This window comes from Anolis sagrei, chromosome Y (genome assembly GCF_037176765.1).
Source record: "Anolis sagrei isolate rAnoSag1 chromosome Y, rAnoSag1.mat, whole genome shotgun sequence".
Taxonomy (NCBI): domain Eukaryota; kingdom Metazoa; phylum Chordata; class Lepidosauria; order Squamata; family Dactyloidae; genus Anolis; species Anolis sagrei.
Genome location: NC_090035.1, coordinates 10191804 through 10208898, shown reverse-complemented (window position 1 = coordinate 10208898; position 17095 = coordinate 10191804). Strand labels below are relative to the sequence as shown.

Sequence of the window (17095 nt, the reverse complement as noted above, 5' to 3'; positions counted from 1 at the left end):
TCCACTGCTGAACGGCTCTCACAGTCAGGAAGTTCTTCCTCATGTTCAGATGGAATCTCCTCTCTTGTAGTTTGAAGCCATTGTTCCGTGTCCTAGTCTCCAGGGAAGCAGAAAACAGGCTTGCTCCCTCCTCCCTGTGGCTTCCTCTCACATATTTATACATGGATATCATGTCTCCTCTCAGCCTTCTCTTCTTCAGGCTAAACATGCCCAGCTCCTTAAGCCGCTCCTCATAGGGCTTGTTCTCCAGACCTTTTATCATTTTAGTCGCTCTCCTCTGGACACATTCCAGCTTGTCAATATCTCTCTTGAATTGTGGTGCCCAGAACTGGACACAATATTCCAGATGTGGTCTAACCAAAACAGAATAGAGGGGTAGCATTACTTCCCTAGATCTAGACACTATGCTCCTATTGATGCAGGCCAAAATCCCATTGGCTTTTTTTGCCGCCACATCACATTGTTGGCTCATGTTTAACTTGTTGTCCATGAGGACTCCAGATGCGGTCATGCAAGTAGGCAGGTCCCAAACCGTTTAGGGCTTTGTAGGTAAGCACCTGCACCTTGAATTGGGTTCGGTAGGTAAACGGCAGCCAATGGAGCTCCCTAAACAGGAGGGTTGACCTTTCTCTGTAACATCCTGGCTACCGCTCGTTGGACCAGCTGGAATTTCCGAGCCATTTTCAAGGGCAGCCCCACGTAGAGCGCATTACAGTAATCCAATCTAGAGGTGGCCAATATGGTGAATGAATGAATGAATGAATCAAGCTTCACACATCCCATTCTGGCAAGGTCCTCACTGAGACCATCAGCTTGTTGGAAATATTGCCAAAATGAGGCCAAATGGAAAGGATGTCTGAAAGAGATTCGACCTGTTTCTCTTTCTCTGGCTTCCCTTGCCTTCTCAAACCCTCCTGCTGTCTCTGCAAAGCCAAAAGGCCATGCATCGCAGAGGAAAGATCAGGAAAGGCGGGCAGCCTGGAGGTGCAAAGCGGCTGGTCTCCGGAGGCAAAGGGCTGGCAGCTGCAGTGTGCGGTTAAACCGCTCGGAGGTTGCTCCAGAGCCCATCGCAAGGCAGGAAACAGATGTCCGTGTTTCCCCTGCAACCACATCTCAACCCTTCGCTCTCCCCATTATGCCTTGACCCTGAAGTACTGACTCCAATCAAGTCAGCGTAGAGTTTAACTCTGCACATTTATCTGGAAACGAAGGCAAGCCGTGCCCACGGGAGTTCGTTTAGAAAACGAAAACCAGAGAGGTGACCCTGCTTTTGACCTCCTTGGAAAAATGTTAGAAATGAAGTCAGGCTTTGACAAAGACTCTCTTGGACTCCTGAGGCAGAACTGTTGCAGGTCAGAGAGCACAGGGTTTATATGCCATGCAAATTGCAGAAATCGGCAAATGCCCCGAGAAAGAAAAGGAGGCAGAGAGAGAGAACACTTTCATGTTTTGGCTTTGGGTTCCCTCAATATCTCAGGATAAAAATAACTCAAACTATTGGGAAGAAGCACGCTGCAGTCTTTAGAGTACTGGATTGGGTCCTGGAAGTTCTAGTGGTGCCAAACTACATTAATTCTACAGTGCAGACGCACCCAAAGTAGAAAAGTAGAGGTTCCTGCTATGCCATCTTGAACTCACTGAGGGAAAAGATGGGCCATGGGAAGTAAAAATAAATACAGTGTGTCCCCAGATTTGTGGGGGCTTGGTTCCGGGACCCCATACAGATAGATAGATAGATATGTTCATTTCCATATTATTAAATGTGGCAGTTAATAATATGGATGTAATAATCCACAGAAGGTGCTGCAGATCCTCATAGAACTGATCTCCTTCTGCTTCTTCAGCAGCTGTGGTTGGGCCATATATTTGGATCACTGTGATGTTAAATGGCTTGACTTGCACTCGAATTGAGATCATTCTGTCATTTTTGGGTTGTATCCAAGCACTGCTTTAGTGACTTTCTTATTAATTATGAAGGCTACTCCATTTCTTCGGTGTTCCACTTGTCCACAGTAGTAGATCTGGTGGTTGTCTGATGTAAAGTGGCCCATTTCCATTCGCTGACCCCCAGAATGTCTATCTTCAGTCTTGACATCTTACCAATAACAACATCCAGTTTGCCCTGGCTCATAGATCTTACATTCCAGGTTCCTATGGTGTGTTGATCTTTAGAGCATCGGATTCGTCGTTCATCTCCAGCACCATTGGATGCTAACCTTCCTTTCGGCTTTGAGCTAGCTGCATCATCACATCTGGAGCTAGTTGAAATTATCCTCTGCTCCTCCCCAGTAGCATTTTGACCATCTTCCAACCTGGGAGTCCCATCTTCCAATGGCATACCAACATATCTCTGGTTGTACTGTACTTTAGTCAAAGCAATGGTATTTCCCGTAGTAACCTATGGATGTGAGAGCTGGACCATAAGGAAGGCTGAGCGAAGGAAGAAAGAGACTTTTGAATGGTGGTGTTGGAGGAAAATTCTGCGAGTGCATTGGACCACAAGAAGATCCAACCAGGCCATATTTCAGGAAACAAAGCCCGACTGTTCGTTCGAGGGAATGATAGGAGAGGCAAAGATGAAGTACTTTGGCCACATAATGAGAAGACAGGAAAACTTAAAGAAAAGAATGTTGCTGGGGAAAATGGAAGGAAAAAGGAAGAGGGGCCAACCAAGAGCAAGATGGATGGATGGTATCCTTCAAGTGACTGGCTTGACTCTGGGGGAGCTGGGGGTGGCCACGGCCGACAGGGAGTTCTGGCGTGGGCTGGTCCATGAGGTCACAAAGAGTCAGAAGCAACTGAATGAAGAAACTACAACAATGATCCACAATGGGTTGAATTAATGTATCCAGGGCATGCGGACATAGAGAAACCACTATATACAGAGTTAGTTTTTTAATGGGAAAAGTCTAGATAGGTATTTCTCAACCTGGGGGTTGGGTTCCTAAGATCATCTGTTAGTGAAAATACATCCTGCATATCAGATATTTACATGATGATTGATAACAGTAGCAAAATGACAGTTATGAAGTAACAACGAAAATAATTTTATGGTTGGGGGTCACCAAAACATGAGGAACTGTATTGAGGGATTACCGCATTAGGATGGTTGAGAAGCACCGGTCTAGATATTAATTTATTGTCCTTCTTTATCGTCTTTAATGCTCCAGGAACCATCACCTGGATTTCCAAACTGCCATGTTACTGAGTAAGGCTGAAGTCAGAACCTCATGTCATTTGCTAATTTTCATCCGTTATGCAGCGTTTTAAGATAAATGCGCAAAACAGTTGCTGCAAAACATCTGGAGACCACCAATTAGAGAAGGCTAGCCTGAATTGTTTCACTGAACAGATTGGGACATATTCAGCATACAGATACTCCAAAGGCTCAAAGAAGAAGATACCCACCCATTGCATTGCTGTTCAAGAGGAAAACCCCATGGGCGGCTCCACTCTTCTCCATGACAAGATAAAACGGATGAACGCCATAGAGATTGAAGCTCTCCTGAAAGAGAATGGTGGGAGTGATTTCCAGTCACAAAGACACATTATTTTCAGGGGATGCCTTTATCTTTTCATGCAATCTAAGTTATTCAAAATCATGGAAGAAAAGATATTCTGAAGTTGATCATTTGACAATAACTCTCGAGTTGATCTGTTTACACAGGTGTTTCTCTTTTGTCCAAAGGCATCCACTTGGGTATTTGCAAATACAGTAGAGTCTCGCTTATCCAACATAAACATTCTAGGGAAGTCATGCTCCCCATGCTCTATTCCGCTTTGGTTAGACCACACCTAGAATATTGTGTCCAATTCTGGGCACCACAATTCAAGAGAGATATTGACAAGCTGGAATGTGTCCAGAGGAGGGTGACTAGAATTATCAAGGGTCTGGAGAACAAGCCCTATGAGGAGCGGCTTAAGGAGCTGGGCATGTTTAGCCTGAAGAAGGGAAGGCTGAGAGGAGATATGATAGCCATGTATACATATCTGAGAGGAAGTCACAGGGAGGAGGGAGCAAGCTTGTTTTCTGCTTTCCTGGAGACTAGGACACAAAACAATGGCTTCAAACTACAAGAAAGGAGATTCCATCTGAACAGGAGGAAGAACTTCCTGACTGTGAGAGCCGTTCAGCAGTGGAACTCTCTGCCGCGGATTGTGGTGGAGGCTCCTTCTTTGGAAGCTTTTAAACAGAGGCTGGATGGCCATCTGTCAGGGGTGATTTGAATGCAATATTCCTGCTTCTTGGCAGGGGGTTGGACTGGATGGCCCATGAGGTCTCTTCCAACTCTTTGATTCTATGATTCTATGCCAACATACCACTGAATAAGTGAAAATGTTGGATAATAAGGAGGGATTAAGGAAAAGCCTATTAAACATCAAATTATGTTATTATTTTACAAATTAAGCACCAAAATATCATGTTTTACAACCAATTGACAGAAAAGCAGTTCAGTACACGGTAACGTTAAGTAGTACTTACTGCATTTACAAATTTAGCACCAAAACATTGCAATGTATTGAAACAGTTGTAGATCCGGGTGGGAGGCAGACTGCGTTGGATCATACAGAACGCTGGATGAATGAAGGTTGGATAAGTGAGACTCTACTGTACTCAATTATAATTTATATTATACTTTATTATAAAGATCTCGAATAAGATTATTTATTTATTTTAATTACATGTTAATATTATTCATAGTGCAATAACTGCAATGGATTTACTACCAGTAAATGCGTTTACGTGACAATCTTAACTGGGGCTTATTTTTGGGGTAGGGCTTATATTAGAAGCATCCTGAAAAATCATGAAAATTGAAATCCAGTACATTTGGAAGATCCAACTAGTCCATACTTCAAGAAATAAAGCCCGACTACTCATTGGAGGGAAGGATAGCAGAGGCCAAGATGAAGTACTTTGGCCACATCATGAGAAGAAAGGAAAGCTTAGAGAAGAGAATGATGCTGGGGAAAATGGAAGGAAAAAGGAAGAGGGGCCAACCAAGGGCAAGATGGATGGATGGCATCCTTGAAGTGACTGGATTGACCTTGAAGGAGCTGGGGGTGGTGACAGCCAACAGGGAGCTCTGGCGTAGGCTGGTCCATGAAGTCACAAAGAGTCGGAAACGACTGAACAACAACAACAAACATTTGGAAGGCCTGGTTCAAGCCATGGGTGGCCTTGTTTAAGAAGCAGTGCCTAATTTCACAGAATCATAGAATCTTAAAAGTTGGAAGAGACCTTGTGGGCCATCCAGTTGAACCCTATTCTGCCAAGAAGCAGGTAAATGGCATTCAAAGAACCCCTGACAGATTGTCATCCAGCCTCTGTTTCAAAGCCTCCACCACACCCCGGGGCAGAGAGTTCCACTGCTGAACAGCTCTCACAGTCAGGAAGTTCTCCCTAATGTTCAGGTGGAATCTCCTTTCTTTCCTGTAGTTTGAAGCCATTGTTCCATTGCGTCCTATTCTCCAGGACAGCAGGAAAAAAACCTGCTCCCTCCTCCTGATGACTTCTAACATCTTGATCCCTGGCCCTCATCATGTCTCCTCTCAGCCTTCTCTTCTGCAGGTTAAACATGCCTAGCTCTTTAAGCTGCTCCTCATAGGGCTTGTTCTCCAGACCCTTCATCATTTGACTCATCCTCCTCTGGACACATTCCAGATTCCTTCAATTGCAGTGCCCAGAAATGGACACAGTGTTATTCCAGGTAAAGTGGTCTGACCAAGGCAGAATAGAGGGGGAGCATGACTTCCCTGGATCTAGGACATCAGATCGGCCCCTTTCCTTTTAACATTTTGAAAGAAGGTCAAGACTTGGCTTTTTGAGCAAGTGTTTGCAGACATAATATAACAAACATGGAGAAAAAAACAAAACGACTCAATTACGCTATTAGATAATGCTTTTAACTAGAAGACTCGATATATGTTTTTATTGATATTGATTGTTTTACTTGGTTTTATACTTAAATTGACTGTTTTAATTGTATTTTATGTCTTTGATACTGACTGTAAACTGCCCTGAGTCGCCTGCGGGCTCAGAGGGGCGGTATATAAATGTAGCAAATAAATAAATAAATAGTTTTGCAAACTAGTCTAAGAGCATCAGAAGATAAGTTTGCTCCCTCCTCCCTATGACTTCCCCTCGCATCTTGATCCATGGCCCTCATTATTTCTCAGCCCTCTCTTCTGAAGGCTAAATATGGCCAGCTCTTTAAGCCGCTCCTCATAGGGCTTGTTCTCCATACCCTTGTTCCTCTGAGTTGCCCTCCTCTGGACACATTCCAGCTTAGAATCAACATCTCCCTTCAACTGTGGTGCCAAGAATTGGACACCGTGTGATTCCAGGTGTGGTTTGACCAAGGCCCTAGTTTTAAATGTGTTATGATGTATTGTTTTTAATGTTTTATTGTTATTGCTTTAATGTTTATTGGTTTGCTTTATGAGTTTTATTGTTGTATTTGTTAGGCTGTTGTTTTATTGGAAGCCTTGGCCTTTGTAAGCCGCACCGAGTCCTTCGGGAGATGTTAGCGGGGTGTAAATAAAGATAATAATAATAATAATAATAATAATAATAAGGCGGAATAGAGCATGGGGAGCATGACTTCCCTGAATCTAAGCACTCGACTCCTATTGATGCAGGCCAAAATCCACTGGCTTTTTTTGCTGCCGCATCACATTGTTGGCTCATGTTCACTTTCCTCCCCATGAGGACGCCAAGATCTTTTTCACACATCCTGCTGTCGAGCCAGGCATCATCCCCAATTATGTATCTTTGCATTTCCTTTTTTTCTGCCTAAGTAGAGTATCTTGCATTTGTCCTTGTTGAACTTCACTGTGTTGGTTTGGGCCCATCATCTCTCTAATCTGTGAAGTTAATTTGGAATTCTGCTCCTGTCTTCTGGGGTATTGGCTCTCTCTCCCAATTTGGTCCCATCTGCCAACTTGATGATCCTGCCTTCTAATCCTAGGTCATTAATCAAGATGTTGAACAGAACCAGGCACAGGACGGAACCCTGTTTATGGCACTCCACTCATCACTAGTTTGATTCTAGGGCATCTAGAGGCCAAGAGTAAACCAATCTGACCATCCTGGAAAGAAGTGACAAGTGGAGTGCCATCAGCAGGGTTCCGTCCTGGGCCCGGTCCTGTTCAACATCTTTATTAATGACTTAGATGAAGGGCTAGAAGGCATGATCATCAAGTTTGCAGACAACACCAAATTGGGAGGGATAGCCAATACTCCAGAGGACAGGAGCAGGATTGAAAACGATCTTGACAGATTAGAGAGATGGGCCGAAACTAACAAAATGAAGTTCAACAGGGACAAATGCAAGATACTCCACTTTGGCAGGAAAAACGAAATGCAAAGATACAGAATGGGTGACGCCTGGCTCGAGAGCAGTACGTGTGAAAAAGATCTTGGAGTCCTCATGGACAACAAGTTAAACACGAGCCAACAATATGATGTGGCGGCAAAACCAATGGGATTTTGGCCTGCATCAAGAGGAGCATAGTGTCTAGATCTAGGGAAGTCATGCTACCCCTCTATTCTGCTTTGGTTAGACCACATCTGGAATATTGTGTCCAATTCTGGGCACCACAATTGAAGAGAGATATTGACAAGTTGGAATGTGTCCAGAGGAGGGCGACTAAAATGATCAAGGGTCTGGAGAACAAGCCCTATGAGGAGCGGCTTAAAGAGCTGGGCATGTTTAGCCTGAAGAAGAAAAGGCTGAGAGGGGATGTGATAGCCATGTATAAATATGTGAGAGGAAGCCACAGGGAGGAGGGAGCAAGCTTGTTTTCTGCTTCCCTGGAGACTAGGACACGAAACAATGGCTTCAAACTACAAGAGAGGAGATTCCATCTGAACATGAGGAGGAACTTCCTGACTGTGAGAGCCGTTCAGCAGTGGAACTCTCTGCCCCGGATTGTGGTGGAAACTCCTTCTTTGGAAGCTTTTAAACAGAGGCTGGATGGCCATCTGTCGGGGGTGATTTGAATGCAATATTCCTGCTTCTTGGCAGGAGGTTGGACTGGATGGCCCATGAGGTCTTTTCCAACTCTTTGATTCTATGATTCTATGATATAAACAATACCAAGACCAAAAACAATTAAGATATTTAGTAAGATACCGTCGGAGGAACATCTCTGGCCCAGAAAGTCAAAGTGTTCCACTCCAGGTTGTGCAGAAAGTTGCTTCGATGCTCCCCAAGACCATAAAGGTATGAAGATGGAAGGAGGGTAGAAATCTGGAGAAACTGATCGGCGAAGAACAAGGGAGCCACCGTCGTGTTCAACCTAGAGAAAAAGAACCACAGATGACAACAGAAACAGCAACAACGGGGCTCAAAGTGGCGGACAAGTTAGGTGTTTACTATAGCATTAAATGGGGAAGAAAGGTCCTTACAGCACTGTCCCTGACGTTTTCCGCTTCACTATCAACCCAAAGGGCTCCTTGGAGAACTCAACGGTATAGATGGGATTCTCTGCTCTCTTTGTCACCGGAGGTACCTCCAAGGGAACTTCATACCGAGGAGATGTGCCATCAGTGATCTACAAGAAATGTTTGTTAGAAAATTCACAGACAAAGACAAGTAAAATAGAGAAGCAAAAAGTGATGACTTCTGACAATTAAAAGGTTTTGTGGATGGTAGCAACAGGAAGGTCCATTTGTGCCAAATAATAAGCCAAGTAAGCGATCCTTGTGGTTAGAATTGTTGGAAATAGCAACCTTCCAAGCCTTCACTATTTGTTTGTTAATGTATATATTTGCTAAACTGTATTGTATGTATATATTTATTTGTCAATTTGACTGATCTCTTTGGTGTGGGAGGGGCTACAGATGTGTGACTGTACTGAGCATGTTCAATCTCAAGACTCCATTTTGTTATCAGTATGTTTTTTTTTTTACAACACCATAAAGAAAAAGATCAGAAAATGCCCAGCAACCAAAAGGAAGGAGGAAGGCCTGATGGCTCTTCGTCATAGAGGATGGAGCGACAACACCCCCTGTGGCTGGATTTGAGCACAACCCCCAAGGCGCCAAAAAGCTGGACCTCGACACAACATACCTCCTTTCTGTCTGTTTCTGTCCTGTCTGTCCAAACGGCATTTAATGTTTGCCGTGTATGTGTACTGTGATCCACCCTGAGTCCCCTTGGAGAGATAGGGTGGATTGTGGCGCAGCTGGCTGAGTGTCAGCTGCATTAAGATCACTCTGACCAAAAGGTCATGAGTTCAAAGCCAGCCCGGGTTGGAGTGGGTTTCCAACCATTGTGTAGCCTGTTGTCGACCTTTGCAACCCGAAAGACAGTTGCATCTGTCAAGTAGGAAAATTAGGTACCACCTTAAAGTGTGAGGAGGCTAAATTAACTAATTTATGAGGCCATAAAAAAAAAAAGGACTCCAGCAAGCACTCCAGCAAAAAGCATGCAGGGAATGCGGAAGTACTTCAACAGTGTCACAGATGGATGATGAAAGCAACAGCTCCCCTGGCGGCCAGAAAAAGTTAAATAGCCTCTGTCTATGTCTGTATATGTTGTATGTCAAAAATTTGCATTGAATGTTTGCCATATATGTGTACACTGCAATCCGCCCTGAGTCCCCTGCGGGGTGAGAAGGGCAGAATATAAATACTGTAAAGAAATAAATAAATAAATATAAATAAAGTGTTGTTATTATTATTATTATTATTATTATTATTATACTTCAGTGTTAGCAATTTGCTTTAGACCTCAGTGGAGGTGGATGCAGTATGCTTTTGGACTTCAATGGAAGCAGATGTCTTTTGGACTCCTGAATTTACTATATGTTTGCTTTGAGAAGCAGTGAGTACACTTATACAGTTTACACTTCTGTAGGAACAGAAGTATGCTTTGGATTATTGATTTTAAGAATGATGCCCTGTGTTCTCAACACAGAGAGAATACATCCGATCTGTAATTCAACTTTAATAAGAAATGTGCCTCTATGCTGAATTAATACAAGATGTTTGTGAGTAAACAAGACATGTTACTTTTTAAAGAAGACTTTGGTTTTTTGTCTCTGGGTGTATATTTTTAAACTAAGAGGTTTCAAGGGAGAGTATATGTTTTTGGGCAACTTCAACGAAACAGATTCAAAACTCTGCTAACTAAGTACATGTTTTATTGTGCAGTGGCATGTCCTTGTCCCTGGCAGTTCAAAGACATTGTAACAACTGAGTTACCTGTGTGCCATGACATGAATGCTTGTGAACACCACTTTTTCAAAGGGTTGAGTTCTAACAAGGTCATGCCTTTCCTTGAGCAGTGGTTTTCAAAAGGTGGTCTCCAGATGTTCAGGGAGATTCACATTTGCCAAAAGGATATGACATCATTTTTACTTTTCAAAAAGGTTATGAATGCCATTTTTCCCCAAAAGGAATTGCCAGTTCAGGACTGCCTTAGGCTAAAATGTCAGATGCATTAAGAACAATGATCTCAGATTGCTATTACAGCACACAAACACATTTCCTTGTTTGGAAATTAAAACACAAATCATAGTTAAAGAAGTTAATTCTCATCACAAGGTGTAATGAGATGGCTTCTTCCCTCTAACTTAGGGCAGAGGGGGAAAGTACTTCTAGTGAATGCAGAAAAGTATGGAAGGTGAACTCTGGTATCAAAATGATCTGCCATATTTCTATACCATAGAGCCATTAAAGTCAGTTCAAGCTGCATTAATTCTACAGTGTAGATGCACCCTTAGAAAGCAAGAGGGTGGATGTTGTGTGACTTGAACACTTTGGGATGGTGAAGCCCCATTATCTGAATCTTCTATACATATTAAAAGACAATGTTTGTTTGTCTATCTGTGCAACAAAGGCTAGGTGAAGTGGCCCTCTGGGATTTCATTGGGAAAGAAAGGTAACACGTGTATGAGAGGAAGAGAGGAAGAAGGAGAAAAAGAAAAAAAGGAAAGGAGGAAGGAAGAGGGAAGGAAGAGGGAAGGAAGGAAACAAGAAGGGAAAGGAAGGATAGGAGAAGAGAGGTAGGAAGGATGGGAAAAAAGAAGGAAAAGAAAGAATGGAAGAAAGGAAGGAAGGGGAAGAAAAGAGGAAGGTATGAGAGGGAAGAAGAAAAGAAGAGAGGGAAGGGAAAGAAAGGAAAGAAAAAAGGAAGGAGGAAAGGAGGAAGGGAACGAAAAGGAAGGGGAAGGTATGAGAACAGGGAAGGAAGGAAGGAGGGAGGGAAGGAAGGAAGGAACGAAGGAAGGAAAAGAAGAGGAGATAAAGGAAGAGAAGAAAGTCACAAAGAGAGTCTGCGCACTATTGCTAAAGTGCTGTCATGAAGACATTGTGTAGTAGGTTTTCTTAGAGCTGGAGAAAGGAGAAAGTAGACAGGCAGTGGTCCCAATGACATCCAGGCTATGCTGGTTATATACAATACTTTGTGTATGCATATATTTACATTTGCCTCTGTGTGTGTGTGTCTATCTATTATATTTTTGAGGAGTGGGCAATGGGAACAACTATTTTCCTCATCCCATCGTACTAGATCATGGCTCACCTTGACGTGTAACCGGGTATCGGTTTCAAACTCCACACTGAGCTGCAGTTTCTCAACATCTTTTGGGTAATAAGCCTTTGCTTTCCTGGTCAGGAACCCCACGAGCCCCATTTCGGTCTCATTCACGTTCCCCAAGGTGTAGCTGGGGAAATCCGGGGGGTAGAAGCACCAGGGCACCCCGTTGGTGCTTCCGGAGGACTGGTCACTATCAACAAAACAGCACCCTCGGGCCTCGCACAGTTCCCGCGTCACCACGGTGTTCCTTTCCGGGTAGCAGTCGAAGCGGAGGTCTTCCGGGACGGAGACGCACTTGGCCAGGGGGGGCGTCCCATGTTGACTCCACCAAATCTGGCCCAGGACCCAAACAGTCACTCCGCTAAGCAGAGCGGCCACCATCAGGAGACCTCCACCCAGCCACCAGGCAGAGAGCTTTTGGTGGCACAGTGGTCTCCCATCCACGTTCTCCTCTCCAGCATCCGGGACTTGATTGGCATCTGTGGTCAGCTTCTGATAGGATTTCATTTTCTGTGAGCTGGGCGACAAAGGAAAAGAAATGCAATTGGAACAAGAATGAACAGAGTTACAACCCCGTTGGAAGGGGAGAAACAGACTCGCTCAGATCCGAGTAACCTCTAGGTTGGACTACTGTAAGGCATTATGCATAGGGCTGACTTTGGAGGCTATTTTGGTACTTCACACCAGTTCAAAAAACAGCTTCTGAAATGGTGGAAAGGATCAAATCAGTAGAGTTGCTTTTATTTTTAAAATGTTCCTTGGCAGTCTAGCACAGGCATCCTCAAACTGCGGCCCTCCAGCTGTTTGGGCCTCCAACTCTCAAAAGCTCTAACGAGCTCGTTCAATTCTCAGGAGTTCTGGGAGTTGATGGCACAATAATTATAGAATCGTAGAATCCTACAGCTGGAAGAGACCTCGCCAGCCATCCAGTCCAACCCCATTCTGGCAAGAAGCAGGAAAAATATATTAGCATTATTACATTACAATGTTATTATTTCTATATATTAAGGTAAAGGTAAAGGTTTTCCCCAGATATTAACTCTCATTGTGTCCAACTCTGGGGGTTGGTGTTCATCTCCATTTCTCAGCTGAAGAACCAGCATTGTCCATAGACATCTCCAAGGTAATGTGGCCAGCATGACTGCATGAAGCACTGTTATACCATTATATTGTAATATTATTAGTAATATTACATGTAATATAAATATATAATTACAATATATTATTATTCTTAGTATTATATTGCATTACATTATAATATTATAAATATTATATGTATTTAGAATCATAGAATCCTAGAGTTGGATATACAATACTGTAGCCTGTTTCTGATAATATATACCACTACACATTAATATATTACAATATTCAATATACGGTCATCTATTTGGTTGTCACCTTTAACATCCAGTCCAACCCCATTCTGCATTCAAAGCACCCCTGACAGATGGCCAGCCAGCCTCTGTTTCAAATCCTCCAAAGAAGGAGCCTCCACCACACTCTGGGGCAGAGAGTTCCACTGCTGAACAACTCTCACAGTCAGGAAGTTCTTCCTCGTGTTCAGATGGAATCTCCTTTTTTGTAGTTTGAAGCCATTGTTCCGCGTCCTAGTCTCCAGGGAAGCAGAAAACAAGCTTGCTCCCTCCACCCTGTGGCTTCCTCTCACATATTTATACATGGCTATCATATCTCCTCTCAGCCTTCTCTTCTTCAGGCTAAACATGCCCAGCTCCTTAAGACGCTCCTCATAGGGCTTGTTCTCCAGTTTGAAGCCATATATTTACAATATATTATACTACATTATATTATTAGAATAGCACAGATATTGTACACATAACACACACACACATACATATAAAACACATCATAGAATCATAGAATCAAAGAGTTGGAAGAGACCTCATGGGCCATCCAGTCCATCCCCATTCTGCCAAGAAGCAGGAATATTGCATTCAAAGCACCCCTGACAGATGGCCATCCAGCCTCTGTTTAAAAGCTTCCAAAGAAGGAGCCTCCACCACACTCCGGTGCAGAGAGTTCCACTGCTGAACGGCTCTCACAGTCAGGAAGTTCTTCCTCATGTTCAGATGGAATCTCCTCTCTTTTAGTTTGAAGCCATATATTTACAATATATTATACTACATTACATTATTAGAATAGCACAGGTATTGTACACATAACACACACACACACATATATAAAACACATCATAGAATCATAGAATCAAAGAGTTGGAAGAGACCTCATGGGCCATCCAGTCCAACCCCCTGCCAAGAAGCAGGAATATTGCATTCAAATCACTCCTGACAGATGGCCATCCAGCCCCTGTTTAAAAGCTTCCAAAGAAGGAGCCTCCACCACACTCTGCAGCAGAGAGTTCCACTGCTGAACGGCTCTCACAGTCAGGAAGTTCTTCCTCGTGTTCAGATGGAATCTCCTCTCTTGTAGTTTGAAGCCTCTGATACCCAATATATTATTACATTACATTATGTATGAATATATTGTGATATATCACACAAATACTGTAGCCTGTTTGATAATATATTGATATATTACAATACTCAATATACGGTCATCTATTTGGTTATATCCCCATACCAAAAAAGGGAAATGCGAAAGACTGCTCAAACTTCCGTACAGTGGCCCTTATTTCTCATGCCAGTAAGGTAATGCTCAAGATCCTGCAAGGAAGACTCCAGCAATACATGGAGAGAGAGTTGCCAGATGTTCAAGCTGGGTTTAGAAAAGGCAGAGGAACAAGAGACCAGATTGCCAATATCCGGATGCTGGATAATGGAGAAAGGCAGGGAGTTTCAGAAAAACATCTACTTCTGCTTCATTGACTATTCTAAAGCCTTTGACTGTGTGGATCATAATAAATTGTGGCAAGTTCTTGGTGGGATGGGCATCCCAAGCCACCTTGTCTCTCTCCTGAGGAATCTGTACAAGGACCAAGTAGCAACAGTCAGAACTGACCACGGAACAAAAGACTGGTTCAAGATTGGGAAAGGCGTACGGCAAGGCTGCATCCTCTCACCCAACCTTTTTAACTTGTATGCAGAACACATCATGCGAGGATGTGCGGGGCTTGAGGAATGCAAAGCTGGGGTGAAAATTGCTGGAAGAAACATTAACAACCTCAGATATGCAGATGACACCACTCTGATGGCCGAAAGCGAGGAGGAGCTGAGGAGCCTTCTAATCAAGGTGAAAGAAGAAAGCGCAAAAGCCGGGTTGCAGCTAAACGTCAAAAAAACCAAGATTATGGCAACAAGAATGATTGACAGCTGGGAAATAGAGGGAGAAAATGTGGAGGCCGTGACAGACTTTGTATTTCTAGGTGGGAAGATGACTGCAGATGCAGACTGTGGCCAGGAAATCAGGAGACGCTTCCTTCTTGGGAGGAGAGCAATGTCCAGTCTCGATAAAATAGTGAAGAGTAGAGACATCAGACTGGCAACAAAAGATCCGCCTAGTCAAAGCCATGGTATTCCCTGTAGTCACCTACGGATGTGAGAGCTGGACCTTAGGGAAGGCTGAGCGAAGGAAGATCGATGCTTTTGAGCTGTGGTGTTGGAGGAAAGTGCTGAGAGTGCCTTGGACTGCGAGAAGATCCAACCAGTCCATCCTCCAGGAAATAAAGCCCGACTGCTCACTGGAGGGAAGGAGACTAGAGACAAAGTTGAAGTACTTTGGCCACATCATGAGGAGACAGCAAAGCCTAGAGAAGACAATTATGCTGGGGAAAGTGGAAGGCAAAAGGAAGAGGGGCCGACCAAGGGCAAGATGGATGGATGGCATCCTTGAAGTGACTGGACTGACCTTGAGGGAGCTGGGGGTGGTAACGGCCGACAGGGAGCTCTGGCGTGGGCTGGTCCATGAGGTCACGAAGAGTCGGAGACGACTGAACGAATGAACAACAACAACAATTTGGTTGTCACCTTTACCAAGGCTGTATTCCAACACGTGTGCTATCCATACATGCGCATGCGCAAACACTTCCCCCTCTCCCGCGCTTAGTTTTCCCCATGAATGAAACAGACCCCACAAATGGGCGTGGCTACCTTCGCCAGCTCCGAGGTGATTGGAAGGAAACGAAAGCAAGGGCGGGGCGGAGACACTGAGAAGGGGCGTGGTTTTGTTTCCCCCCCTCCTCTGACGTCAGACTGTGGCGAGTAGTGACATCCCAGCCCGGAAAACAAGCCCGGAGCGCGCTGATTGGCTGGCGGAAAAAAGGGGGCGGAGCCACCCGCGCGCTTGTTGCTGTTTGGTGTTTTTTTTTTTTTTCAAAGTAAGTGCGCGAGGCTGCGAAGCGGGCGGGCAACGGCGGAGCTCCTCGCCGTGTATGTCCTTCTCTGACATATAGTTTCGGTTTCCCCCGCTTCTGAGCTCGGGTAAGTCGGGAGGCTAGGCCTCGTTCGGTTCGGGAGGGAGAAGGGAGCGGGGACGGAAGGGAGGCCGGGCTCCTGAGGGAAGAAGGCTGAGGGCCTCGCCTGGCTCGATGGCGCATGCGCACATTGGCAAGGGAGGAGAGGCGGAGAAAGAGGGGGAGTGGCTTAATTGGGAGGGGCTAAAAGAGAGAGAGAGGAGGAGGAATTTGCTGAGTCATGCTCTCTCTGCAGGGTCGGGGAAAGAAGGGGAGGAGTTTGCTGAGTCACTGCCTTTGAGAGCACGTGTTCCAAAAGTCTCCATAGGAAAAAATGGACAAACTCACTCTTGTTTTATATTACTGCAATATTATATTTTGTATAATACTAATATAAGATAATACTGTATTTCATATATAAAACATTTAATATTATAATATTAAATATTGTATATAATATTTAATATTATATTGTATATAATATTTATTATTATTATTATTATTATTAAACTTTATTTGTACCCCGCTAACATCTCCCGCAGGACTCGATGCAGCTTACAAAGGCCAAGGCCTCAACACAACAACAGCAAAACAATAACAATACAATTTAAAACAAATTAAAACAAGCAATAACAAAACATTACATCATTATGCAATAAAAACCTGGGCCGGGCCAGTATTTATTTATCGTGTCATCCGCAACCAGAACATTGTATTACATTTCTAACAAAACAAACAAACAGATAAAAAAAACCACAGATTTTGCAAACTTGGTAGCTGATTAATTGTCCTTTGACCAGTATCTGGCCACTTGGAGTGCCTCGGGTTGCTGCAAGAAGGTCCACTGTGCATGTGGCAGGGCTCAGGTTGCATTGCAGCAGGTGGTCAGTGGTTTGCTCTTCTCCACACTCGCATGTCGTGGATTCCACTTTGTGGCCCCATTTCTGAAGGTTGGCTCTGCATCTCGTGGTGCCAGAGTGCAGTCTGTTCAGCGCCTTCCAAGTCACCCAGTCTTCTGTGTGCCCAGGAGGGAGTCTCTCATCTGGTATCAACCATTGATTGAGGTTCTGAATTTGAGCCTGCCGCTTTTGGACTCTCACTTGCTGAGGTGTTCCAGCGAGTGTCTCTGTAAATCTTAGAAAAATATGTCTGGATTTAAGTCGTTGACGTGCTGGCTGAT

General features: G+C 44.1%; 2 protein-coding genes across 2 annotated transcripts in view; one reads left to right on the top strand and one right to left on the bottom strand.

Annotated features, from left to right (window-relative positions):
• Nucleotides 1-17095, bottom strand: part of LOC137095486 (lysosomal alpha-glucosidase-like) — a 62350-nt gene that overhangs the window by 34099 nt on the left and 11156 nt on the right. The window contains exons 2-5 of the mRNA XM_067462212.1: nt 11535-12066; nt 8414-8559; nt 8139-8304; nt 3409-3505 (exon numbers count right to left, since the gene is read on the bottom strand). Coding sequence (XP_067318313.1) covers nt 3409-3505; nt 8139-8304; nt 8414-8559; nt 11535-12056 — 931 coding nt within the window. The 5' untranslated portion in view covers nt 12057-12066. The remainder of the gene's footprint in view (nt 1-3408; nt 3506-8138; nt 8305-8413; nt 8560-11534; nt 12067-17095) is intronic.
• The window catches only part of LOC137095487 (transcription factor MafK), a 36175-nt gene continuing 34794 nt past the window's right edge, over nt 15715-17095 (top strand). Inside the window, exon 1 of the mRNA XM_067462214.1 lies at nt 15715-15943. The gene's annotated coding sequence lies outside the window, so the exon portion shown is untranslated. The remainder of the gene's footprint in view (nt 15944-17095) is intronic.